The 26,787-nt window shown below is 39.3% G+C and overlaps 1 protein-coding gene across 6 annotated transcripts; it reads right to left on the reverse strand.

The window, feature by feature from the left end:
- Window positions 1-1,562: 1,562 nt before the first annotated feature.
- Window positions 1,563-26,728, reverse strand: NIPA2 (NIPA magnesium transporter 2). Of its 6 annotated transcripts, none has more exons than XM_004447694.5 (6): window positions 26,119-26,728; window positions 17,535-17,767; window positions 15,591-15,647; window positions 7,997-8,087; window positions 6,814-6,974; window positions 1,563-3,067 (listed from the first exon to the last, which is right to left on the reverse strand). In XM_004447694.5, exons 2-6 carry the CDS (start codon window positions 17,671-17,673, stop codon window positions 2,433-2,435), a joined length of 1,083 nt encoding a protein of 360 aa, XP_004447751.2. In that variant the 5' UTR covers window positions 17,674-17,767; window positions 26,119-26,728; the 3' UTR covers window positions 1,563-2,432. The 6 variants fall into 6 exon arrangements, with proteins under 6 accessions (XP_004447751.2, XP_023445188.2, XP_023445187.2 ...); XM_023589420.3 differs by having other exon boundaries at window positions 2,398-3,067; window positions 15,566-15,647; window positions 26,119-26,386; XM_023589419.3 differs by lacking the exon at window positions 26,119-26,728 and adding an exon at window positions 25,048-25,068 and having other exon boundaries at window positions 2,398-3,067.
- Between the last annotated feature and the right edge of the window lie 59 nt (window positions 26,729-26,787).

Raw genomic sequence — 26,787 nt, forward strand, 5'->3', positions numbered from 1 at the left:
CCTTAAACCCTGCTCTGTCCCTGGGGCAAGGGCTTGTGATTGTCCTCAAACACCACTTTTCTCACCAGTGGGCGGCCCTCAGCTTTACACGTTCCCCAGGGCTGAGAGAAAACTCCTGCAGGTAAGGTATCAGCAGCTGTGTTGGGCTAGAAGCGATAATAATGCCACTCCCTCAGGTGCTTCTGCAGTCTGCAGAAGAGACCGGCAGTTTGGGAAAAGGAGACGGGCCTTGGATAGTGAGTGCAGCGGAAAGGGAACTGGCAAACATTGGGCTTTTTTCCTCAGAACCTTCCGCCAAATGAATTGTTTCAGCCAGCTGGAGTGTACCCATGACTCATGACTCATGACTCATGTCAACATGAGGTGTCAAAGCCTAGGGTACTATTTGAGTTTGTGTAAACAGATAAGAATTGAGAAACTAAAGCCAGATTTTAAAGTATTAAGGCAGGAGGTATCTGAAATTGCTAAGTGAATGGAAAAAAATGTTTTATTCCTGTCTACTGTAAATGAACAATACAGGTAAATATAAGGCCAACAATATTAGGTAAACTCACTGTGCATCTTAACCTGGTAATTGTATATTATCTGGAGGGTCAACTATTCATTCAACCCTTGTAATTAATTTTGTACAGATGACATTTTCCTATAAAATGTAGGAGTACTTTTCTGTATGTCCTTGTTAATCTAGCACCAAAGTCCAGGAGCATGGTGCAAGTACAGGAAATAATGTAAATTATTGTGTTGTATTGTTAACCTTACATTACATGAAGTCTAATGGAACTATTTTTTCCAAAATGTTTTGGTAATGAGAATGAACAACCCTGATCCATTATGCTTGCCTGAAAACATAGACTATGATAGAAAATTACTGTTAGAACTAATTTAATGACCAAGATTAAATAGCTCATATTACTGAGTTTTTAAAAGATTTAATTATAAACCAAATAAAAAAGTACACTTACGCACAACACAATTCAAGTGCTATAAAATGTTAAAATTTGTTAGTATTAGTTCACGCATTCTCAATGGGGGCAGTATCACCCCCAATAGGCCAAAATTGGTTCTTGGAAAGGCAAAAAACTTTTATGTACCTATAGCTCATAAACAGATATATCTATGTCAGTATATCTGTAGTATTAAGAGTATAAGGAGAAGATGACAGAGTGTCTAAGACGACACGGAGAGTCAAGAACTTAAAAATAAAAAAGGTTGCGACGTTTGGGGCCTGTGGCTGCACACACCACCCAGCAGCCTCCAGCTCAGTGAGGTCCCCGTGGCCCCCGGCAAGGCTGGGCCCGCAGGGGCCGCTGAATGCTGGCCAGCCTTGGGCAGAAGCAGCAGGTCAGGGCAGACCCAACACTTAACTTTTAAGACCAATTAATGGCAGTAAATTAATAGGATTCTACTTTTTTGTATGTTTCACATTTTTCCACATTTTTTTTTATAAGATCAAAGTATAGAATGGTTCAAATGAGCTCTTAAGCAGCAAAATAAATTACTGGGTACAATGAAATATTTTACAAGCATTTCCAATTTACGCCAAGCATTGAGACTTAGAAAAGAACTGTATCAATTTGTCTTTTTATTATAACGAGTTAAAAGAAATAGCCCTAGTCTTCTGACTGTATTTTCCCAGAGTTGGTACAAGAGCTAAATGACACTATTAACTCATTATGAAAATATATTGAAAAGTACAAGAGCTGAAAGTAAAATAATCAAGTTTCCAGGCATCACGAGACTGGAGTAAATGAATAAAACTGGCAGAATCCAAAAGAGAGCCCAGTCCCAAAAAAGGCAAGATGCAGCTGGCTTGAGAAAACTGCTGCCCAAGAAGTCCATCCACTATGTGCATGAAATCTTACGTGGGGTAAATAAGTCACAGCCGGAAAAATATTTCTTTGGGGTGATTTCCTAATCTTTTTGTGTCGAGTTTTCCCTTATTTAGTAACTTAAGATTCCCTTAAAATAACAGTTCAAAAAACAATTCATCAAACAGGAGGCATTTTATAGGCAAGGTAAACCACAGCATAATGTATTTGGATAGTTTTTTTAAATCGAAACACTTTAAAATGGCTAGAAGTTGATAGAGAAGGTGACAAATGTACATATCAGACGTATATCACCAATGAAAAAATAAAGCATTTTTATAGACTTGAAATTGTCATTAGTGCATTTAGTTTTGGGTAAAGGACTCAAAATTTAAAATACCTCTAAAATAATACAGTGTTGATAGAAATTGGCCACATTCTGAGGTCATTTTAATGAGCTACCTTCATTTAAATGTAAGAAAAGTAATATCTTGGTCCCAAGTAGTGAAACCTTTAAAAAGATTGTCTTTAGAGAACCTTATTTGAGGACACTGCTTTTTCAGACACAATCTGATACTCGACTATATGGTAGAACTATAGATTAAACTTTTAATTTTTTCTTTTTTAAAAAGCTGTCAGATTCCCATTTCTTCGGGAGATGTTTTCACCAGTGTGTTGTTCAATTCCACAGGTTAAGCTTTCTTCATTACTATTGACAATTTCATACATATTAGAGAGACTGCCATTCATTGCTTTCTCATCTTTTCGAAAAGACAATGGCAGACTCGCTAGACTAAAACTGACATCTTTAAAGGCATGCAGTAAAAATATCCCCACAATGATGGTAAGGAAGCCGCTCAAAGTACCAATGATATCATCAACAGGCATGTCTTGCCACTCCTTAAAAAGAATAGCTGAACAAGTTAAAACTGATGTCGTGAAGAAGACGTAATATATTGGAGTCACGATGGAAGTGTTGAATATGTCCAAGGCCCTGTTCAGATAGTTAATCTGTGTGCTCACACATACTATCAGGCTCAGCAGCAGAATCCAGGCCAGGGGGTGTCGCAGAACAGGCTTTCCAGCAAACAGTTCTTTAATAGCGATGCCCAGGCCTTTCACACAGGAGACAGAAAACGCTCCAATAATGGAGCAGATTGTTATGTACACAAGAACGTTTGTCTGTCCGTGGCGAGGTCCCACCACGAAAATTAATATCAAAGACACAATGACCACGAGTGTTGCAAAGACCACAAAACCTGGGGAGGCAAAGGAAAGTTACATTTAGTTAAATGTTTAAGTACTAAGAAAACAGAGAATCCAAAACAAAATATAAACTCAATAGGAAAGGGGAAAAATTTGGCCCTAAAAGAAAAATCAACTTGTCTTTAAATTTGCTTCAGCAAAAGCACACCCACAAAAGTTTAGTTATATACACATACTGAGAGATGAAAGTATGTGTTTATATTTACAAAATGATTTACCAATAATAACACCTTATACTTCATAATAACTGCAAAAGAAAACAGAAGTAGGCAATTCCATCGCTTCTGTTCTGGAACCCTGTGGAGTACCTCCCTTCTAACCCCGTGAATGCTGTAACAGTCAAGGCCAGGGGGACATAATCTAGTAGAGGAGAAATCATGAAGTGCCCTTGAAGAGTCATAAATTTACAAATGCAAAAAGTAAAATAGGAGTGGCAGCTCTGTCCAAAAAGGAGCAAATTTTTAAAATATTTAGGGAGAAGTGCTAGAGCAAACAGCAAATCCATTAGAGAACCTGAAAACTACTGTTGGGCTTCTTGGTGACATGGAGGTTTGAGGATAGCATGGTGAAAGCACAGTGTCACCTTGTGGGCAGGGACTTTTCTCAGCACTCTGTACCAATTAACTCATCTAATCCTCACAATTATGCTATAATTTAGATACTGTTATCTGCACTTTTAGATGAGAATACAGACACAGAGACTTCACTTGCATTTACTGATTCCTCCTCAAACTCCATTTATAAAATAAACAGTAATGGGAATTTTAAAAAAGGCAAATACGCACACACAAAAAGGAGATAGATGCAATATTTGGGAAGGACAAAGCAGAAGACTATGATTGATAACCTGAATCCTACAGCAGCAGTGATCAAAGCCTCAATTGGGTAGCACAGAACCCTTAAAGGGCAAAGGACTGTGGAAATGGGGTGAAGGTGAGACTGAAAACAGAAGGCCTGGCTCACAGTCCACTGAGGAAGAACTCGGGCCCCACACCCCTGCCCAGCCATAGGGTCAGTCTGCACTGGAGGCTCTGGGCTCAGCGGAGGACAGGAGGGCTGCACTAAAGGAGCCAACTGGGGCGGTGCGGCTCCATGATGCCAACCTGCCTTCCCCACTCAGCTCCCAGAAGATTCTTGTCTGGAGATCTGACCAGCCCTACTTTTAAAAGGAGCAACCAAGGATCATCAGGCAGCTGAGCTAAAGACCAGAGGGACCAAAACAAACAAAAAAGCAACGGCCTTTTGATTCCTCCTTGTAGAGAGAAACAAAACTTCAAAATAAAACACCCCCCAACTAAAAATAAGAAAAACTACCGTTAATATTCAGAGAGACAAAGAAGAACTGCCCCCAAAACAACCATAAACAATGAACGACAAAAAAAAAGAAACATTTGAGGGAGGCCACAGGAGAGCAATCAAAGTCAAGACTTAAGGGGACAAAATCCAGGGCAAAGGGAAGCACCCCAAGGAAAGTCTAACATGCACTTCTGCTTTTTCCCTCAGGCAACTGCCAGTTTTGGAGCAGGGAGTAATGTGGGCATAAAGGCCAGTAGGAAGTGGTAGCCTGGGGCTTGCAGATGTGTCAGTGGGCTGGGTAAAAAAATACAGAATTTGGGAATAAGCAGTGGGAAATTAATGGGCCAAGGTACCCAAAAAGGAGGGAACTGCAGACAAGTGAGCCCCAAACTCCGTGTGGTGCTGGTGGGCACACAGCTATACAAGCCGAGGCTAGAGGGACCAAGCAGACGGCCTGGTTAGAAGTCTAAGGGCTGAGCAGAGATGTCAGCAGTCTTGTGGAGAAACTGGAATTCACAGCTCAACGAGGCAGATGGGGTCCAAGTAAACCTCCTAGGTTATCAGTTGAGAGCAAGAAGAGCTAAGACCAAAAACAATCACAACCTGGGAAGAAACTAACCCTCATAAAGCTGGAAAGGCACCTAAACTGGTTGCAGGGGATCTGCAGTACTCCAGCCACCTGCAAGAAGAAATTTAATTTCTCTTTGAAGGAAGAACGTATCACCTAGAGTCTACACATTTTAATATACATCCAGCATTCAGTCAAAAATGCCCAGACAAAACTAAATAACTAAAAACCAAAAGAAAAAACAGACAAAAGAAAAAGACCCACTAGAAAATCCTGACAGTGAAGTTAGCACAATAAGACCTTAAATATAACTAAGAATCAAAGCTTTTGGAAATTAAAAATAGCAGAAATAAAATCTCAGAGGGTTGGAAAATAAAAGTGAGGAAATCTCCCAGAAGGCAGAAAAGGCAAAAGAAATGGTAAGAACATGAGGAAAAAATATAAGAAAACTAATGGTCCAGTTCAGAAGGTCCAACCAAGAAATAAGTCAGAACTCCACAAAAAGAAAACTAATTAATTCCTCCAAAATAGGACGTGGATTTCCATATTTGAAAGATCCCATCAAATACTTAGCACAGTGGATGAAAAGTGACCCACACCTGGACACATTATTGGGAAATTTCAAATATTGAAGGCAAAGTGATCATCCCCAAAGCTTTCAAAGACAAAATACTGGTTGTATAAAAGATCAAAAAAATCAATTGTATTAGATTTCTGAACAGCAATAGAGGAAATGAGAAGGAGTGGAAGGGTAGGTTAAAAATATGCTGAGATGGCGGCGGACTTGGCCCAGTGCATAGGGCTTCTGTCTACCACATGGGAAGTCCGCGGTTCAAACCCCAGGACTCCTTGACCCGTGTGGAGCTGGCCCATGTGCAGTGCTGATGCGCGCAAGGAGTGCCGTGCCACGCGGAGGTGACCCCAGCGTGGGGGAGCCCCACGCGCAAGGAGTGCGCCCCGTAAGGAGAGCCGCCCAGTGCAAAAGAAAGTGCAGCCTGCCCAGGAATGGTGCTGCCCACACGGAGAGCTGACACAACAAGATGACTCAACAAAGAGAAACACAGATTCCCGTGCCACTGACAACAGAAGCAGACAAAGAAGATGCAGCAAATAGACACAGAGAACAGACAACCGGGGGGGAGAGGGGAAATAAATAAATCTTTTAAAAATATATATATTCTGAGATAAACACAACGTCTCAGAAAAACATCTCTCTCCTGTCCTAGAAGAGTGGCTCTACCAAACTGAAGGAGCAAGAAATTCAGGATTAATATAAAAGGCCCAAGAGAAAACAAAAGTGAAGGGAATTCCCAGGATGCTGATCAAGGAAAACCCAGGCTGACCATTCTGCTGTTACCCTAGAAATGCCAATCTAGACTTGAGGCTAAAAGAAGGCTCTGGGAAATAGATTTCCAAAAAGATCAACTGAGAATACCCAATGTGTATGAAATTACTGAGAATAAAACCAGACAACCAGGGAAGAAGTTCAGGATGGACTGATAAATTCTAATACAGGGAAAACATATATCATTCAAGAAAGAAAAATAATCATAATACACTACATGGCTGAGCTCAGAATAGAATTTATGTACTGATGATAATGTAAACAAATAATTTAAACAAAAAAGCTAAATATTCACCTTTTATAGTGTAAAGCCAATAATAATGCCTACTGTCCAGGAAGTAGTAGAGATACAGAGTTAAAGAACAAGAGAAACAAGGGGCTAGAGCTGGCAGTGGAGGAATATGACTAATCTTTTTCTTAATAAGCCCTGCAGAACTATGTGCCTCTTTTACGCACACATAAAATTTTGATTAAAATTAAATTAAAAGGTGGAGTAGAGTAAGACTAATAAAGCTTTTATTCTCTCTCACCTGGATCACCTAGTTTGTGGGACATTTCATTTAAGGTCTCTATCTCCTCTTCTTTTGGAGCATGAATGACCATAACTGTAGACCCTAAAATACTTAACAAACATCCAATTTTCCCATGAAGATTAAGTCTTTCGTTTAGAAAATATGAAGAAAGAATGGCACTAAAATGGAAGAGAGAAAAAAAAAAATGGTCAAGAACATGAAAGTAATCAGGTAGTTTTCTCATTTTAAAGCATCAACACACTTGGAACTTTAAAATTTGAACTCAGACTGAATGTTCTAAGCCTATGAAGATTCTGCCTTTTAACCAAGGTAAAGAAAATGCATATTCAATCATAAAATGCAAGTTTCTAAAAAATGTTTCATTATATACTAGTTCGTACAAATTTACATCCTAATTAGGAATTTGTATCCATACCAGTTTTAAAACAGCTCACCCTTAATTCAGTCCTACTGGTTAATGTATCCTTATTTGTTCATTTAATTCTATTTAGTACACCTATTAATTAAATTTACAAGTATTAAAATTATAACTAGTTTTATCTACATCTAAAAAGAAAATACAGTATAACACTATAAACATGGTATAAACATGGTATAAGGTAACAAAAAATTAGATATTCACCAAAACGTGTTATATATAGTATCCTCAAATCAAAATACCTAATTATCAATCAATTACAATTTTGGGAATAATAACCAAAATCCACACTTCACTTTGGGCTTAGTTGTCTGGGCTAATAACTAAAATAAAAGAAACAGATCAAGTCTAGAACTGCTGCTTCCAAATGAGGATCCAGGGCAGTCCTGCAGAGGCACATAATTTTATCCTAGTCAATGGTTTTCTGTAGTAAGTACAAAAATCTACTCATCACCAACCAGCATCTAACACAGCATTTATGTGTCAAATGGTAAATAAATGTTTAAAAACTGATGGTAAACTAGAACTAGTGCTGATTCTGAATATATGTAGGTTAAAGCATAAAGGTATTTACTCCTCCAAATCAGTAGGTTTGCTGATAAAGAGGATAATTTTTTAAAGGAATTACTACAGTATTTAAAAAAAAGTCAAGGTTGTTTAAATATAAATTATGCCAAACACAATTAATTAGATAGGTCTATTAATTACAGACCCAGTAGTATCCCGACTACTATTTCTAGAGGTGCCATGAAGTGTACTTACCTCACTAAGACACTGAGAGCTCCCAATGGAGTCACTAACGTGGCTGGAGCAAATGCATATGCTGCGAAGTTGGCCACCTCACCAGCTCCCACTTGGAAATGGATAACAAAAGAAAACTTAAATAGGAACATATACTCAAACAGATTGTAAATGCCTGAATTTGTTCAATATCTATGTATTATTTCAACTGTATTTAGTAACTTGCATATCTTCTCTCAAGTATTCATAAGGATTAGGGTTCCCCTATAAATGATCAATATTAGAATAGGCCAAATCAAATAGAAACAAATTAAATCTATAATTTTAATGGTAGAAAGCTAATACATGTTTCATTTACATTTTTCAAATAAAAAATTTCAACAAATCTTTATACCCTATGACCACAAACACAAATCCATTAAAAGAAGCCAAAGCTGTTGGATACCACTTCCCACAAGTCTTTTAGTACTGGGAATTTTGTTTTTAAAACCCAATTCTTATATTCAAAAAACAGTCTTAGGAAACACTTGTGACTCAAGAGGTTGAATGCCTGCTTCCCACATGGGAGGTCCTAGGTTCAATCCCTGGTGCCTCCTAAAAAAACAGAAAACAAACAACAAGCAAACAAACGAAAAAGCAATTCAGGGGAGCTGATGTGGTTCAGTGGTTGAGTGCTGGCTTCCCACACATGAGGTCCCGAGTTCAATTTTCGGCCCCCGTACCTCAAAAAAAAAAAAAAAAAAAAAAAAGAAGAAGTCTTGGCTACTTCCTATGTGCCAGGTCCTATTTAGGATCTAGAAATAAGGCAGGGAGGAAAACAAAGAGAATGCTCTCATGAAACTCACATTTCCTATCTGTCAGGAAAGACTGACAGACAAAATATATATGTCAAGGGGCAAAAAGTGCTAAGAAAAACAAAGGAAGGGAGAGGGTGTACCACTTTCTATCACTGTTAGGCCAGGGCACTCTGGTAAGGTAGGTCAAACAGAATCTAACTGAAGTGAGGAAGGTGTCTGGGAAAGAACACTCCAAGCAGAGAAGAACAAGGAGAAAAGCCCTGAAGTAAGAAAATGTTTGGCATGTCTCAACAGCCAAGGATGCCACCATGGCCCCAGCAGAGTGAGGGAGGGGGAATGGCAGGTGAGTCAATCAAGGTTGGGATTTTACCTGCGTTGAAAAGCCACTGAGAAATTTTATGCCGTGGAGGGACATGATCTGGTAAAAGGTCACTCTTGGCTCCCGCATCCTCAAAATGGTTATGTCAAATTTCACTTCCCTGTCAGCGTATGAGAGCTCCCTGTGTGCCACATCCTCACCAATACTTAGTACTGTCAGACAAGGGTGTTAATGTGTGGGGGGTATGTAGATTATTTTATTGTGCTTTCAATTTGCATTTCCCTTTCATTTGTTGATTACCCACACAAACGCTGTTAAGTGGCTGTTTAAGTTTCCCACCCCCCCCATTTGTCTATTGTTTTCTCTGATTTGAGGTAATTTTTTATATATTCAGGATATGAATCTTTTGCTTGTTAAAAACATTGCAATGATGTTTTTCACATGCTGCAATTTCCTTTTCATTCACTTAAATTTTTCTGATCAAAAGAAGTTTTGAATTTTAAGTTATCCATTTTAAAAATATTTTCCTTTATGGTTACTGCTTCATACAACTTGTTTAAGAAATCTTTCCCTAAATTCTTCATAATCTTCTAAAATCTTTAGTGTCCTACCTTTCACATTTAGGCCTGTGAATCAGCTGGAGTTGATTTTTAAATATTGATTTTAAATATTTTAAATATTAGGATACAAATTTTATTCTTTTCACTATGTATACCCAATTGTTAAAGCAGTATTTACTAAAAAGTGCATTTCTCCACTTCTCATCAATACCACATTACATATGGGTCTGTTTCAGGGCTATTTTATTGGTCCACATATCCATCTTGATACAAACTATACTGCGTTTTAAGTAGAATAACTTCATATTGCATCACCTAGCTATCTTACCTTCTCTGTTTCTTGATCAGTTTCACCAAAGGTTTGTCAATTTTTTTTTTTTTTTTAAAGATTTATTTATTTATTTAATTCCCCCCCTCCCCTGGTTGTCTGTTCTTGGTGTCTATTTGCTGCGTCTTGTTTCTTTGTCCGCTTCTGTTGTCGTCAGCGGCACGGGAAGTGTGGGCGGCGCCATTCCTGGGCAGGCTGCTCTTTCTTTTCATGCTGGGCGGCTTTCCTGACGGGCGCACTCCTTTGCGCGTGGGGCTCCCCCACGCAGGGGACACCCTTGCGTGGCATGGCACTCCTTGCACGCATCAGCGCTGCGCATGGCCAGCTCCACACGGGTCAAGGAGGCCCGGGGTTTGAACCGCGGACCTCCCATATGGTAGACGGACGCCCTCACCACTGGGCCAAAGTCCGTTTCCCTGTCAATTTTATTAGTATGGATCATAGACCCAAATACTGACTTTAATGACCCTTTGTTACCTATTTAACACAATTTCTACTCTTCCCTTTACTTCCTTCTATATTTTTTGGGTTTATTTTGCAATCTAATATCTTGACTTGGATGCCTTGCCTTTCTTGTTTTCAATTTTATGTATTTAAAACTATAAATTTCAGCTACATTCCACAAGTACTTGGTATCAACATATTAAAGCCTCTTCTAATTGAAATATTAACATACCTATTTTCTAATTCTCAGACTCCTCTGAACCATGGGTTGCATAAAAGTGTATTTCTTAGTTTCCATGCATATGAGATTTTCATGTTATCTTTTTGTTATGGATTTTTAACTAATATGATCTGTGAAAATGCTCCATTAAATCTTTTGAAAAATGTGAAGACTAGTTTTATGGCCTAGCAAATGGTCCATCTGTATAAATATTCCATATGCACTTGAAAAAGTATATATCTGAAGTTCAGTGCAGTGACATGACTACTGTGTTAAGTTTGCTAAATTTGCTATCCAAGATTTCTATAGCCTTAATGATTTTTCTCTGCTTGTCCTATCAGTTACTGAGAACAGTATATTAAAATGTCACTATTTGATTTTGGATTGTTCTATTTCTCTTTGTTCTGTCGATTTTTGTTTGCATATTTCAAAGCCATATTACAAAAAGTTCTGTTACAGATTCCAGGTTAAGTTAAACTTTTCATTTTATGAACCAGTCCTGTATCTCCAGTAGGGTTTTTTGCTTTGAAAAGTATATTTTGTCAAACATTAATAAGAGCAATGTCAACTTTCTTCTGGGATATAGTCCTCTCAGCTATTCTACATCCTCATATTGCACATATGTCTTGCACTAAAAGCATGCAATTGGCTTTTGTTTGTTTAATTCCAGTCTGATAATCTTTGCCTTTCCATTGGGGCACAGTATGTAAGGTAGTTATTAATATATCAGGCTTCAAATATGTATCCTTTCTTAAGGATACTGTTTTATTTTTAACCTCTAAAATATCTCAAATAAAGAATGATAATGAAACATTCCAAATATTCAGAAACTCAGAATAAATTACAAATGACAGTTATAGACCCACCACCCAGACTTAAAAGATGTAACCAATTTCCCAAACATGCCTTCCTCCCAAATGTGCTATTCTTTTCAAGATGAATGCTTTTTATTTTTGCTAAAATATCTTAACAAATTACAAATACCATGACATCTCACTCCTGAATACTTCATGGGAATATGAATATCTTCTCTTTCCTTTCTATATCTCTAGCCTTCCACATGGATCAATTTCTTTCTGCCCACAGAAATCCCTTTTAAATTTGCTTTAGTATAATTATCAGTTTTAGTGTGTCCAAAAACATTTTTATTTAGTTCTTATTCTTGAAGGTTATTTTCAATTGAGCAGAGAATTCCATTGCTAACTACCTTCTCAGCACTTTGAAGATGTATTTTCAGTTTTCCAGCTTCCAATGTTGTTGAAAAGTCAGCTGTCAATCTGTCTCTCTCTCACACACACACACACACACCCCTGCCTTATGGGTACTGTGTTTTTTTTTTTCTCTCACTGCTTTTAAGATATTCTGTCTCTAGTTTTGAGTTTTACTATGATGTGTCCAGGTCTGGTTTTCCTTTTGTAGATCCTGCTTGGGTCTTGTTGGGCTTCTTGATTCTGCGGTTTGGTTAGTCAGTTTATGGAAAATTCTCAGCCATTCTCTCTTCCAACATTGCTTATACTCCATTCCCTTTTCTCCCAGTTCTGGGAAGCTAATTATTTATGGAATCCCCTAAGTTTCAGAACCTTCTTACCTATATTTTCTATCTTTTGATCTCTACTTGCTTCAATCTAGATCGTTTCTTCCAAACTAAGGTCCAGTTCACTAAGTGTCTCTTCGGTCACACCTAATTCACTGTTAAATCCATTAATTTAACTTTCATTATTGCATTTTTCAATTATATCATTTTGGCTTTTTTGCAAGTAGACAATGTTGCTATAGTTTCCAGCTCACTGCTGGAACTACGGTTCCTTGTATTAGGCACAATTGTTTTATGGTCTGTGATACGCACATCATCTGGAGAGTCTATGGATCAGTTTCTACCAGTCATTTTTCTTAATTTTTCTTAATCTCATGTGTTTCCTCTTTCTTTTCTGGACATTTTATTTTACAGATTACTTGTGGAAACAATTTAAAGCCAAGATGATGTAATTCCCTTCAAGAGAGAAGTTTTGTTTTCTTCTGCCAAGTTCCAAAGAACACTGGCAATTTAGGACCAAGGCTTGAAATTGTCTGGTCCACCCAAATAATAACTTAGAGCATAGTCTCTTCCTCACTCCAAAGGTACAACTATTCAGGATTCCCAGCTCAGAACAGGTGGTTTTTCACCAGCTACCATCCTTGGCAGCATCAGATTCTGACTCTTACTAATCCAGTTCAAAGCTTTACTCTTATCTCTCAAATGCATCCTCTAGAGCCAGTGAAAACTTTTTTATGGCAGAAGTGGCTCCAGTTTACTCTTCTGAACCCTGATACTTTCCCTGATCTTGGTCAAGTATTTCTTAACTGTCATGTTAATTCTTTTAAAAGAATTGTTTAATATATCACTCAGCTTTCAAACATTATACTGCTCTCAGGTCTAACCTTGAGCCTCTTTCTCTATCTATACTCATTTCCTAGATTAGGGGTTCTTAACCCCTTTTGTTCCACAGACCCCCTTGCCAGTCACATGAAAACCACGGACCCCTTACTAAGTCCATACCATTCTGTATAATATTTAATATATCACACCCACACCAACACATCCCCACATGAATAATGTATTTATTTTAATTTCAATTCAAGCTCATGAACCCCTGGTTAAGAACCCCTGTCCTAGATGATCTCATCCAATCACAAAGTCTTAAATACTGCTTATAAGCTGATGTTTCTCAAATTGTTATTTTCTTCCAGCCTGGATTCTTCATGGAATTCTAGACCTAACTGGTAACTTGACATCTCTACTTGAATACTGTATAGGCATTTTAATTGTTACCATGTCCAGACCAAACTTCTGGCATCATCCCACCCATCAGCACAGGTTCTCCTGTAGTCTTACCACCTGGTTAATGGCATCTCAAGTCTTCCAGGTACTGTGGCCAAAACCTCCGTGTCATCCATGATGCAACTCTTTCCCACCTTACATTTGCTGAGTCAGCAAATCCTGTCAGTTCTATCTTCAAAATATTCCCAGAATTCTACCACTTCTCACCACCCTCATTACTACCACCCTGGTCCAGGCACCACCACATCACACCTGATTATTAGAGCAGTCTCTTACTTTAGTTTCTTGCTTCTGCCCCCTATGCAGTCTATTCTCTCAGCACAGCAACCAGAGAGATCCTACTAACACTTCATGTCACATAAACCCTCTGATAAAAAGTCTCCAATGGCTTCCAAACAATCTTACTGACATAAAAGTCAAAGTCCTTTCCATGACCAAAAACATCCACGTGATCTGACCCAACACGATCTCTCTGAACTTATCCCATAATACTTTAGCAACTGTACTCTCCATTAATAGCACCTCAATATCTGGCAGTTTAAAACATCTGTAACTATTATCCCTCATGGTTTCTGTTGGTCAAAAATTCAAGAAAGGCTCAGTACGTAGTTATAGTTTATGGTCCTGTAGTCAAAATATCAGATTACTGGGGCTGCAGTTATCTGAAGGCCTGCCTGGAGCTGAAGGATCCACCTCCACGGTGGCCCACTCGCATGCCTGCCAGGTGGGTACTGGCTGTAGCTGGGGGCCCTCTCTGCAGGCGATGCCCTCACAGCACAGTACCTGGCTTTCCCCAGAGCAAGTAATCCAAGAGACCGAGGCAGAAGCTGCAATGCGTCCTATGACTCAGCCTCCAAAGTCAGCTATCATGACTTGTGCCATATTCTCTGGTCACACCAGGCCAGCAAGGATTCATTCTGAGAGTGGTTCCTAAAGGTCTGAAGACCAGGGAGGGCGAGAATCACTGGGGCACCCCAGAGGCTGCCTCACACTTTAATAGGCAAGCCATGGGCTCACCTCATAGTCTTCACATTTCTTCCTGCCTAAATGTTCTTTTCCTCAAATAGCCATTTGGCTAGCTTGTTCATTTCCTTTAGTTCTTTTACTCACATATTATCTTTTCAGTGAGGCCTTCCCAGGCCCTATTTAAAAATTTAAACCTATCTATTCTCTATTTCATATCCCCCTTCCCTACTTTACTCCTTCTCCTTAACATTTATCACTAACACATTTAAACTTAATTAGTTTATTATTTGTCTTCCCTTCCAGAATGTAAGCTTCTTATGGGTAGGAATTTTTCTGTTTTCTTTTCACTGGTGTATATCCAGCAACTACAACAGTGCCTGGCATATAAGAGATAATCAATAAATATTTGCTGAATGAATAGTCAAACCTATCAGGCTCTGTAAATTTCAACTGCTCTTAGGCTTAGAAAGTTCTTCACCACCCTGAGTTTCAATATCTATTTTTTTTAATTTAATATAGAACACTTACATAATTGTAGAATCTTGCATAGTTTCTTTTAAAGGCTCAGTGCCTTAAGGATCATGTGTTCCATGTACCCTTTTAAAGGTAATCATTATCAAACTAATTTTGGAGAGTCTTATTATTACATACCCTCCTTTCAATTTGTAATGAGAACTAATGGAAGAGGAGAAACTAAAACAAGATGTTGCCTAGGCTCTTTCATTTTTAAAAGTTCCTTCTTAAAATGACAGAATTTTTAAAAATTATATATCTGACATGTTTTAATAGGATATAATAGTTTTCTAGTTCAAATTAAATAAGAAAAACGAAATGACCCTGACAGGCTTAAATTTTACATATTTTGAATTTTGTTCATTAAAAACACAGTATTTAGGGAGCAGGTTTGATCCCCAGTACCTCCTAAATACAAAACAAACAAATGAAAAAACCAACTCTCATTGGGGAGCAGATGAAGCTCAGTGGTTGAGCGCCTGCTTCCCATGTACAAGGTCCAGGGTTCAATCCCAGTACCTCCTAAAGCAAAAACAAAAACCACAGTATTTAAAGTTTTAAAATTTGCTAATAATGAGATAATAGTATATGCAAATATTTAATATATATCATATCAAATATATACTTTTGGAAATGTTCTCCATACATACTTGATAGCAGTCCAGCCCACCACAACCATTCTTTAAGATATGCATGGCCACCTTGACCTGTGAATGAAGAAATATTTCACTTCTTTGGAAGATTATCAGACTCTGCTATTAACAATTTTCACAGCTACTAACAATGACATATTTCAAAACATCTCATTTGTTGATTATTACTAATTTAAATAAAGGTTTCCATATAAAGAAATTTCTTAGGTATTTTATGACTATCAAAAAATGTGCAGGTTTGTACAATACTCTTATAAGAAGGAATTAAATCAATCCTTACATTCAGTTTAGACTTTCTTTTTTTGTTTTGTTAACTCAGCTTCAATAAACAAAGTAAAGAAAATGAACCAAGTAGTTCCAACTTCTAATGAACTACTCTGAAAGTGAAGAAACCATTTAAGTGTGGTACATCCACATAAGATGTAGTAACCTTGGAGAATATGGTCCTCTACTGATCAAATGTAAAAAAACTGAGCACAAAAAAAATTAAAAATAAAAAAAAAAAAAGACTGAGCACTGCTCATGGTCTGGGACTGTGATGCACATACTGCTGTTTTCCTTGGCTTCCCTCTTGACCAAACTAATAAAGTCAAGAAGCCACTGGTACATAAGCCATTGTCCAAAGGGAAAAACCAATGTGAATGAATCCTTTGCTGACCATATATTAATATATCATGGTCTGGGAAGCAGATTTGGCCCAATGGTTAGGGCATCCGCCTACCACATGGGAAGTCCAAGGTTCAAACCTTGTGTGCCGATGCACGCAAGGGTGTCCCTTACACACGCAAGGAGTGCACCCCGTTTAAAGAGAGCTGCCCAGTGTGAAAAAAGTGCAGTCTGCCCAGGAATGGCACCTCACACATGGTGAGCTGACGCAGCAAGATGATACAACAAAAACAAGACACAGATTCCGGGTGCTGCTGACAAGAATACAAGCAGACACAGAAGAACACACAGCAAATGGACACAGCAGACAACTGGGTGGGGGGGGGGCAGGGAAGGGGAGAGAAATAAGTAAAATCTAAAAAAAAAAAAAATATATATATATATATATATTATATATATATATTATATATATCATGGCCAATGAAAGCACCTGCCCTAGGACCAAGGAAGAGTGATTAGGGAAACAAGCAGTGTATGGTGATACTTCCTCCTCTGTCCACTGATCCCCAATAGAGGCTATGTTTTAAAATTGCTTAATTAGGTTTGTCAATATAGGTGGCACAGGAAAGACAGTTTACTGCCAAAGCAGGTCTCCCCATTAGGTGGGATCCCGGTCTAGAACATGACCATAATGCCACACTATGACACTGGTACTGTTGTGGACGCACCCAGTGCAGGAGGCAGAGTAGGCTCAAGTTTGTGCAGTCTCCCCAAAGGTCCTTTTCACTTGTTGGCAGTTCCTGGGAAAACAACCTTCACCACCAGAGGTTCACTGGACCAGGGAGTCTTCAGGCCAGGGAAGCCCTCTCACTTTCTTCTCATTAATTTGAGAGCATCAAGAAAAACGTTTCAGTAAAGTAAGGTAAGAAATCAGAACTTCTACTCCATTCAACTCTCATAAACAGGAGATCCTTGGCTTCACTAAGATTCAGTGCCACTCAAGGGTCCTTATTTACTTCTCTGCAGACATACCAAAATGCACAGAAAAGGCTGAACACTAATTGGTCCCTGTTCCTACTTTGGTAAAATAAAAGAGTGGAAATAAATGCAGGAGTGAGTAATTAAAAATTATTTTGAAATCTTCTCATTAGAAGATTCTAATTTTTTTTTATTTTTCTCATTGCAAAATTGACTTCTGATTCTCCATAAACATTAACAACTCCTTCATAGTTCAAAGGTCTGACTACACTCACTAGGAAAGAAGGTGTGGTCCTTTGCAAAGAGTCCCATATAAGCAGACACTGTCATTTCAGATGTCACACAAGAATAACCTACCTGCTCTCATGGAGCCTTTTCTGGCAAGTCGCAGGAGGCCTTTTTTTTTCAGAATAAAACTCCCTCCAATGAAAATGCTGGAGCTCATAGCCAATCCCAGACCAATATAAAAGTCATATTTTCCACGGCCCTGGATCATTTCGTTGTCTACCTAAGAGGTTCCTGTGAATCACATTGATCACAGAAGAGAGAAACTGCTGGTACTGGAGGCAGGACAAGGTAAGTCTTCAAATCTAAGACAATATAAAATGAAATGAGATTATCAAAGAATGATCATAACAGCTTACCCACACCACATGCAAGTCAAAACTTCACTTCGTTTCTTTTCTCATAAAGAACATTTTCTTTATTAATACCACTGATGATAACATATTTACTATTTAAATTTTAGAACCAATCTTATTATTTCCTCAATTATGGCAAAAGATGGGAAAACTGTATAAAACTATGTTTAAATTGATTAATATAAACTCTTGCTTTGTATTTTTAAAAAACCTGTTTCCAGCCCTGACGGTCCATGGTAACAAAATTGTGGAGATAAGGGAAAAAATTCTAGAGAATGAAAAGTCAGACATCATAATATTCAAATCTAGGTTATAAATCCACTAACCAATTTCACAAAGGTGTCCTTTTTGAATAAGCCAAACAGAAAAATTATAGGTTTTCTCACCTTTTCTACTTAGAAATATATGTGATACATATTGTAATTTATTCCTTATTTACCTTTTTTGGGTGTATGTAGAAAGAAGGCAAATTTCATGTTATTTTTTAGCATAGGATGACAATTCTAGCACACAAATGTTTGGCAGGGTGGGTGTGTGGTATTTGTGGACTTTAGAGCCCAAAGGGCTCAATGAACAATATCACAACAGGATGTCCAGGCTTACAAAAGACTGCAAGATTTTTTCCAAATGACCAACTGATAAACTTTACTAAGTGGTGAATCAAAGCAAAGAATTGAAAGCAGAGAAAAAGAATATTTAGCAGCAAGGCTTATGACTATAACTAACTCCCCATCCAAACTTTTAAGTTTGGGGATTTTTAGTCCTCCAATTTAACCATTTAGTCCCAGAACTAATCTGCAATTCAGTCAGGATCCCTTTGCCCTCACTAAGTTGACGTTTCTCTATTTTTCAGACCATGAGATGTGGCTCTTAACTAAGCAATTTAATCTCCTTCCACCTGGCCTTGCAGTTACTTTATCCATTCACTGAACAGTGGTCACTGAACAGGTGCTGTGTGAACTAAGACTCAGGCTAAGCTCTCAGGATAAAATGGTGATGCAAACATGCAAAGTCAGCCCTCAGGGAGGTTTAGTCTTCTGTGGGGAGACAGATAAGAGGCAATTATAATAATGGCAAGCACAGTATGATCACACTGAGTTGATATCATTCCAAAGAAAAGAAAAGTGCCATGTTTTGATCTGCTTGATGTGGCAGATTATGGTTCCTGTATATACCTCCCACAAGAATATTCTTCCCTTATTCCCTTATTAAGCTTGGTCATGGCTTGCAAGCATAACAGTGCTAGTTCTGAATCAAGAGGCCCCTCATACTTCTACTTGTGCCTGTGCATCCTGCCATCACCAGGTGAGAATACACCTGGGGCAGAACACCGATCACAGAAGAATGAGCAGCTGACCCAAACACCTGTGAGCATGATCATAAATGCTCATTGCTATATGCCACTGAAATAGCTAACATCTGCATCTGACAGGTTTAACTATGGGTAAACAGAAAATTTCCATTATGACTTCTTAAAAACCAAAAATTGTCTGCAGGGAACAATCATTGTTGAGGCTAGGTGATGGAGGTTCATCGTATTCTTCTGTCTACTTTCAGGTATATGTGAACATTTCCACATTAAAGCTTTTTTATTCTTGTAATTTATTTTATTTCTCCCCCTCCTCCCCTCATTGTTTTGCTATCTGAGTCCACTTGCTGTGTTTTTCTGTGTCTGCTTGTCTTCCCTTTAGGCAGCACAGGGAACTGATCCTGGGATCTTCCAGAGTGGGAAAGAGGTGCTCAATCACTTGCACCACCTCAGCTCCATGGTCTGCTGCATCTCTTTATCGTCTCTTCTCTGTGTCTCTTTTTGTTGCATCATCTTGCTGCACCAGCTCTCTTTGCAGGATAGCACTCCTGCACAGGCCGGCACTCCTAAGCAGGTCAGCTTTCCATGTGGTCCAGCTCTACACACAGGCCAGCTTGTCTTTCACCACGAGGCCCCAGGAATCAAACCCTGGACCTCCTATATGGAAGATGGCAGCCCAGTCACTTAAGCCACATTGCCTTCCCCACAGTACAGCTTTTAAAACACATCTTGCAGTGCACAAGAGCTACAGGGATGCCAGGAAACCACTAGCAAGTCCCAAAAGCAAAGTCACCCCACAATCTAGGAAAAGATAACACTGAACTATGGACAGAAAGCCCTCAAGTCAAAAAGGTACATTGAGTTTTTGGAAATATAAGTCACATATAACAAAGATAAGATTAGCTGTCTGCTGAAAACTTTCCAGAATCTCTCTCTTAAGGAATCTGGAAAAATATCCCCAGTTCTCTCAGTGCCCCACCTGAGGCATGAGAAAGTCCCAGGCAGGGAGTTGGAGACACAGGGAAGTAAGTGGTAGTACCAGACACATGTAAAAGTGCAAGGATTGTGGCTAAAGGTTCCAGGAAAAAAAAGTAGTAAAAAACTAGCTACTAATCACTTCAGTCCACTCGGAAGGTATATCATTCTAATAAGCAAGAGTCACCTAACTGCAATGAAAGCCTTAAGATCACCTGGCATTTAAAAATACATAAATAAATCATCCTTTACATTATTTTCATGAGCAATGTTCTTTGTCATCAGGCAAGTTCTCCTGCTGAGGAGATAAGTATTTAGCAGTTGTATTTCTTACTATAATTTTTTTACAGTTCCACGGTTCATAAATCTCCCTTTGGAAGGTCTGAAAAGAACAAATCAACTTATAGTCTGAATATTCTGAAATCAATAAAATGGAACTTTGCTATTTGCAAACATGATATATGGAAACCAGTCAGATTTTCTGCAGTGCTAATCCCAGCATAATGATAGGCTCACAAATCCAAATCAAGACCCCATTATTGGCACCTGACTTTCAAAGAACAATGCATAACTATTTAATTTACTAATAATCACTAACACTATGTGGCCTTTCACTAAATACAAGTTACATACATACAATGAAATTTTATTCATTTTATCCTAAATTCTCTAAAAGTTAACTGTCCCTAACTTTATTATGTTTACGTATGAATTTTCTCTACATTTATTAAAGTTTCATGATGCTATTTAAAATCTATATTTTCCTTTCATTTTTTCCTTTTTATTATGGAGAATTTCAAAATACACGAAAGTAGTAAAGGTCTTTCTTCTGTTTGATTTTCTAAGATGACCAGCTGCATCAGGCATATGTGTGTGACTCTCCAGAGTATCCACAGCCAGGCTATGACTTTCCTGTCCATTTTACTTCCTACTTCATTGCCAACCCAGAATTGCAGCTCCCATCAAACAGGTGTCACTACTGCCCCATACTCTCCATGGACCTCCTGGCTTCCTAAGAGCCCACTCTTTCTTCAAGGCTAGGTCACGTTTCAAGCTGTGCTACAAAGCCCTCCTTAACAACTCCAACCCACAGGCATTTTCTCTCCTGTTATTTACAGTTGGCCTCAAAAAACTTAATCCTCAATTACTAGTCTATCTTCAACATAAACTCTAAATTCCTTAAGGACAATGACTTTGGTTCTGCTCCCACTCCCTATAATTAAAGCTGAATCACAGTTGGAAGAGCCTGCAACAGAGATATTTTTTTTTATTCTTAAAGATTAGCCATCAGGCAGGTACAGACTTAAAAATATGTAAAGAAGAAAATCTTCAAGTTTCACTTCAACTAGTTTCCCAAGCCAGAGAATGAGCTCTTGCATATCTTTCCTCAGGTGGAAGGTCAAACAGCTAAACGTGAATGTTATGTATCTGTGGCCATCTGTTTCATAAACCTACTCAACAGCTACCATTTGCCAAGCACTGAAATTATTAAGATGACCAAAGGTCCCTTTCCTCAAAGAGTAACAGATGAGTGAATAAAAACTTCTGAAAACCATCTATTCAAATTATAAACACACTTTTGACGACTCTTAGAATTTTCAGGCCAGGGGTTCTTAACCAGGGGTCCACAGAGGCGTCCGTGGAAAGATTTCAGGGGGTCCGTGTCCGTGAGCACAAATTGAAAAAAATAACTGATTATCTTTATTTTCTCTGACCTTTAACTGAAATCTAGCATTTCCTTCACTTACGAATGCACGCAATAAATAAATTACAGTAGTATTCATTTCACCTGACTAGCAAAGGGGTCCAAGGAACAAAAAAGGTTAAGAACCCTGTTCCAGGCTGATCTTTCTAAATTTTCCTAAACTTAATTTTCACAACTTAATTTACAACCATTTACAAACACTTATAATGTTAACCTCTTCATTAAATACAAGCATGTTGAGAATGAAATATATGTCAAAGAGAAAAAAAACTGTCTACCTTCTTCACTAATGTGGGGAACACATAACTTATTGAACAGGAGAAAATGAACCAGCATTTTAACATAGATTAGGAAAATCCAAGGTAAGATTTGCTTCGCTACATGACTAAAAAGTCAGCAATCTTTAAAAACTATATCAAGTACATTTCTGGCTTAAACATGTCACAGTACTTTTGACATTTTGTTTTCACAAAGGCTTGAAGAGGTATTTGATGAGGAAATAGGCAGAGAGGGGTTAAGAAATTTGTCACACAGGACACACATTAGAATTCAGGTCTCCTCATTCTCAGTCTTCTGCCTGTTTATTCCCAGAGAACGAACACAAGCAGAAGAAGCTCAAACCAGGCTCAGCTTCCATCACTGCCTCCGCTGCCTTTCGTGTTCTGACAATGACTACAACAAACTCATCATCCCAGACGGATTCTACCTTCTACAGCCTCACACCTGCTCTGTGCCTCCTGCTCTGCCTAACTAGATCCTGCACCTCTCCAATTCTCCTGACTCCAGTCCAGCTTAGACACATTGCTTCACAAAACACATCTCTGCCGGTCATTCTTCTGCTGAAAAGCTTACAGTGGGGAACAGATTTGGCTCAAGCAGTTGAGTGCCTGCTTCCCACACTGCGTTCAGTCCCCCGTATCTACTAAAACAAACAAGCAAAGCAAACAAATGAAAAAACGAACTAAGGAGAGCCACTGTGGCTCAGTGGTTGAAGGCTGGCATCCCACATACGAGGTCCCGGGTTCAACCCCCAGTCCTGACACTTCAAAAAAAAAAAAAAAAAAAAAAAAGCTTACAGTGGCTACCCACTGTTTACAGGAAGAAGTCCAAATTTTACAACCCAGTAACTAAGATCCTTCACCATTTTTTTCCAACTCTGTGTTCTAACTAAGGTCAACACACTACTGCCATTTTTACCTACTCCTACTTTTCCTCCTTTATATCTTTGTTTATACTACCCCTTTCATCTGAAAGTGTCCACTTTAAAAAATATCTCAGTGCTTCAATTCTACAACCCAGAATTGCCACAATCTTTTCTGAACTCCCTCAGCCTTTCACATGCATGTCTTCAGACACTTACTTTCCAGACTGTATTATGGTTACTTATGTACATGACTCGTTTCCAATTTATTATGGCTCCCTGTGAACAGATGGCTTGCTTATCTCCTTTACGCAATCAACACATACTATGAGCACATACTATGTTTTAGGAACTGAGGATTCAGAAATGAATAAAACAGACCCAAATCCCTGCCCTTATGGTGTTCACCTTCTGTTGGGGTCAGAACAAGATAATAAAATAAATATGAACCATATATACTAAATTAGAAAGAGTTAAATACAATGTCAGTTGAAACCATCTAAAATTCACCACGAAAAAATGAAACTTTTAATGAACTTAAATATATATATAAAGCACAGGGAGGCTTTTATAATAATTGTGGTGATTAGGAGGTTCTCACTGAGGTAACACTGAGCAAAGGCTTAAAAGCAATGGGAAAAGAGCACTTCAAGCAGTGCGAAAAGCAGGTACAAAGGTTCTGTGATGTGAACATGTCTATTTTCTAGCAAAGAAAGATCAGGGAAGTGGATGTGGCTCAAGTGATAGGGCTTCCCCCTACCATATGGGAGGACCAGGGTTTGATCCCTGGGGCCTCTTGGTAAAAAAGAAGAAGAGAAAGCATGCCTGCATGGCGAGCCTGTGCCTGCACAAGTGAGTCATGCAGCAAAATGAAGAAGGGGAGAGTCAAGGTGAAGCGCAGCAGAAACCAGCAACTAAGGTGGTACAGCTAACAGGGAACCTCTCTCCCCATGAGATGTCTCTAGGATGGAATCCTGATGAATCCTAGAGGAGAAAAATTAAGAAGAGAAGACCAAAAGAGAAAGAGATACAGAAGATCACATATCGAATGAATACAGACAGCAAAAACAGCAGGGCAAGGGGAGGGGGAGGGGGAGGGGGAGGGGAGGGGGGGGATAAATAAATAAGTAAGTAAGTAAGAAAGGGCATTGAAGTTGACCCTGAATGAGCAGTGTAGGTAGGAGACCAGCAGAGAGAATAAGGAAGTGGGGTGTCAGATCATGGGGACCCAAAGGTATGAAATATATGGATCTACAGTTCATTTACTTCGCCAGATAATTTTTTTCTTGTAAAGCTATTATAGAACCTTATATGGTTGTTTTATTCAAAATTTAAATAAAATACAGTTAGGCATAAATGTTTAAGGTTCAAAATATCTCTGGTCTGAAAGGTACTCTTAGTTTTGTCTTTCTGTTCAATAATACAAAATATATCAATCAGGTAAATTGGAATTTAGATAGTTATTAAGCCTTCTATGGAAAAAATAATGTAATATGTAAAGTTAGTAATTTCAAATACAAGTGAACCATTTTTTATATAATAGAAATATCCTGAAAACCTGTATAATTTTTTGATAATTATTTCTTCCTAATAACGACTTATTGAGCACCTATCTAAGCCTGTTTTGAATGATTTACATACATTATTTCTAAGCCACACAATAACAAAAAGGTACCATTACCTCCATTTTACAGCTAAAGAAACTAAACCTCAAAAAAGATTAAGTAACTACAAAAGAATGTTAGAAAACCTGATCTGGAACTCAAGTGTCCAATGGACTCTACTTCTACATCAGGCTCGCTAACCCATATTAAAATTTTAGAGTTCTTAATCTTTACTTCTCCTTGGTTTTCACTGCTACCTACATTTAGCTTTAGGGAACAAGTGTAGTTCAGTGGTTTGAGGGCCAGCTTCCCATGTATGAGGTCCCGGGTTCAATTTCCCATACCACCTAAAAAAAAAAGTTAGCTTTAATTTTTTCCAACTTCTCATTTGGCTAATTATTTTTAAAAGCAGTACTTATAAATACTAGAGAACTTAAATCTCCAATCCTAATTTAACAACAAGATCAATTAATTATAATTAAAATTTTAACTTACACATTATCATGTCTTTTTTTTTTTGGAGGTACTGGGCTGGGTATTGAACCCCAGACCTCAGTATGTGGGAAGCGGGCGCTTGGGAGGCAGCATTCAAGCATTCAAGTCGGTGTACCAGCTTTCCCGAGTTGGTTTTTTCTCTTTGCTTGTTCGTTTTCAGGAGGTACAGGGGGTCGAACAAGGACCTCTTACTGGGAAGAAGGTGCTCAACCACTGAGCTACATCCAGTCCTCACTATCATCTCTTTTATGAAAAAAAAAAAGGCTGTAAAAGATTAGAGGATGACTTATTCACTTTCACTTCCTCATAAATAATACCGTTTCATCTCACTTAAAGTTTTAAACCTCGCCATAGGTTCCAACCTGAAAGAAGAAAGTATAGCGGTAGGCAAAAGGACTGAGTAATTAACTGCTTTTTAAATTTACTTACTAGCCCTCATATTCATTTTACTTAGCAAATGAAATGAAACTTAACAGCATAACGCGTGCAGGACAATGCTTCAACAGCTTACTGGAATGAAAGATGTCTACTCTCATTTTCTATTACCAAAGCACACGCACAAAATACATCTACTGAACTAAGTGGGCACACGGTATACAAAGAATTTCTAGGAAAGATGTAGTTTCGTATTTAAAATCTGGCAAAGATATAAATGAGACATAAACACAAAAATAAACATATAATGAGTTTTGTACAGTTGCATGAAGAGGGGAATCAAAGACTTTGAGTCAGGAACCTAAAAAACAGCCTTGTTCAAAACGTTAGATTAGAGCAGAACGCTGTCAGTTATTACCTCCTGAGTACTTGAAACCATCTAAAATTCACCACAATAAAATGAAAACTGTTTTAATGAACGAGCGCGCAGTGACATTTAAATGGAATCCAATTCACGGTTGGGTCCCTCGCGGCAAGTTACGAGGAAAACCACCTTCACCTCACGACACGAGGGGCCCAATCTCCCCCAGGAAAGCCAAGAAGCCCCTGAAAGACTCTTCCCAGCCGAGGACGGGCGACTCGCCTACAAGGCAGCCCCTTCGCGCTGGCCTAAAAGGAGGACACCGGAGTGCTCACCCGGTCAGCAGGCCGGCCGCGCGGCTGCCCCTCCTTGATCCGGTTGGGTCACCCCAGCTCACACCCCCGCAGAAGCCGCCAAGGCTGCCCCCGTCTGCGCTCGCGCACGAACTGCCCTCGCTGCTGTCCAGGAGGAGGTCCAGGCGTCCGGGACTGCAGCCGTGCGCGTCACCGCCTCCATGGGGGAGCCCCGAGGGGAACCCGCCGGGGACAACCTCTGCCCCACCGCCGCCGCCACTGCTGCCAGGACTCAGGATCTCCTGAAGAAGACCAGGACGCGGCCGGATGACGCAACACACGCGCGCGCATGCGCAGCGGCGCGGGGACGCCCCGCCCCGGCGTTCTCTCCGCGGGTTCCCTGCTGTCGGAACCTGGTGGGCAGCGCGAGGCACAGCGTTGTAGTGAGAGTTTTGAGAGGTAGTGTCTGCCGACCATTTGCCCAAAGCCAAAATTCCACGCGGCGCTTAGTTAAAATGCGCGCTCCCGGGGCTGGTTAGCGTGTGAAGCTGGGTTTGCACAGGATTCCCTGGCCATTCCCTAACCGAAGGGCAGCTCCGAGGCGAGTAGAGGCCGGGGCGGCCGGGGCCGGGGCCAGGACCTGGGAAAGGACAGGGCGGGGCCGGGGGCGGGGCCAGAGAAGACGACAGGGGCGGGGCCGCAAGCGGGGCC

The sequence above is a fragment of the Dasypus novemcinctus genome, chromosome 3, assembly GCF_030445035.2.
Source record: "Dasypus novemcinctus isolate mDasNov1 chromosome 3, mDasNov1.1.hap2, whole genome shotgun sequence".
Classification (NCBI taxonomy): domain Eukaryota; kingdom Metazoa; phylum Chordata; class Mammalia; order Cingulata; family Dasypodidae; genus Dasypus; species Dasypus novemcinctus.

Coding starts and splice junctions, on each gene's coding strand:
- NIPA2 (XM_004447694.5), bottom strand. CDS start 17,673: ATGATCCAGGGCCGTGGAAAATATGACTTTTATATTGGTCTGGGATTG. Junction 15,648..17,534: donor AAAAGGCTCCATGAGAGCAG/GTAGGTTATTCT, acceptor CTTCATTCACAG/GTCAAGGTGGCCATGCATAT. Junction 3,068..6,813: donor CCACAAACTAGGTGATCCAG/GTGAGAGAGAAT, acceptor TTGCCTCCCCAG/GTTTTGTGGTCTTTGCAACA.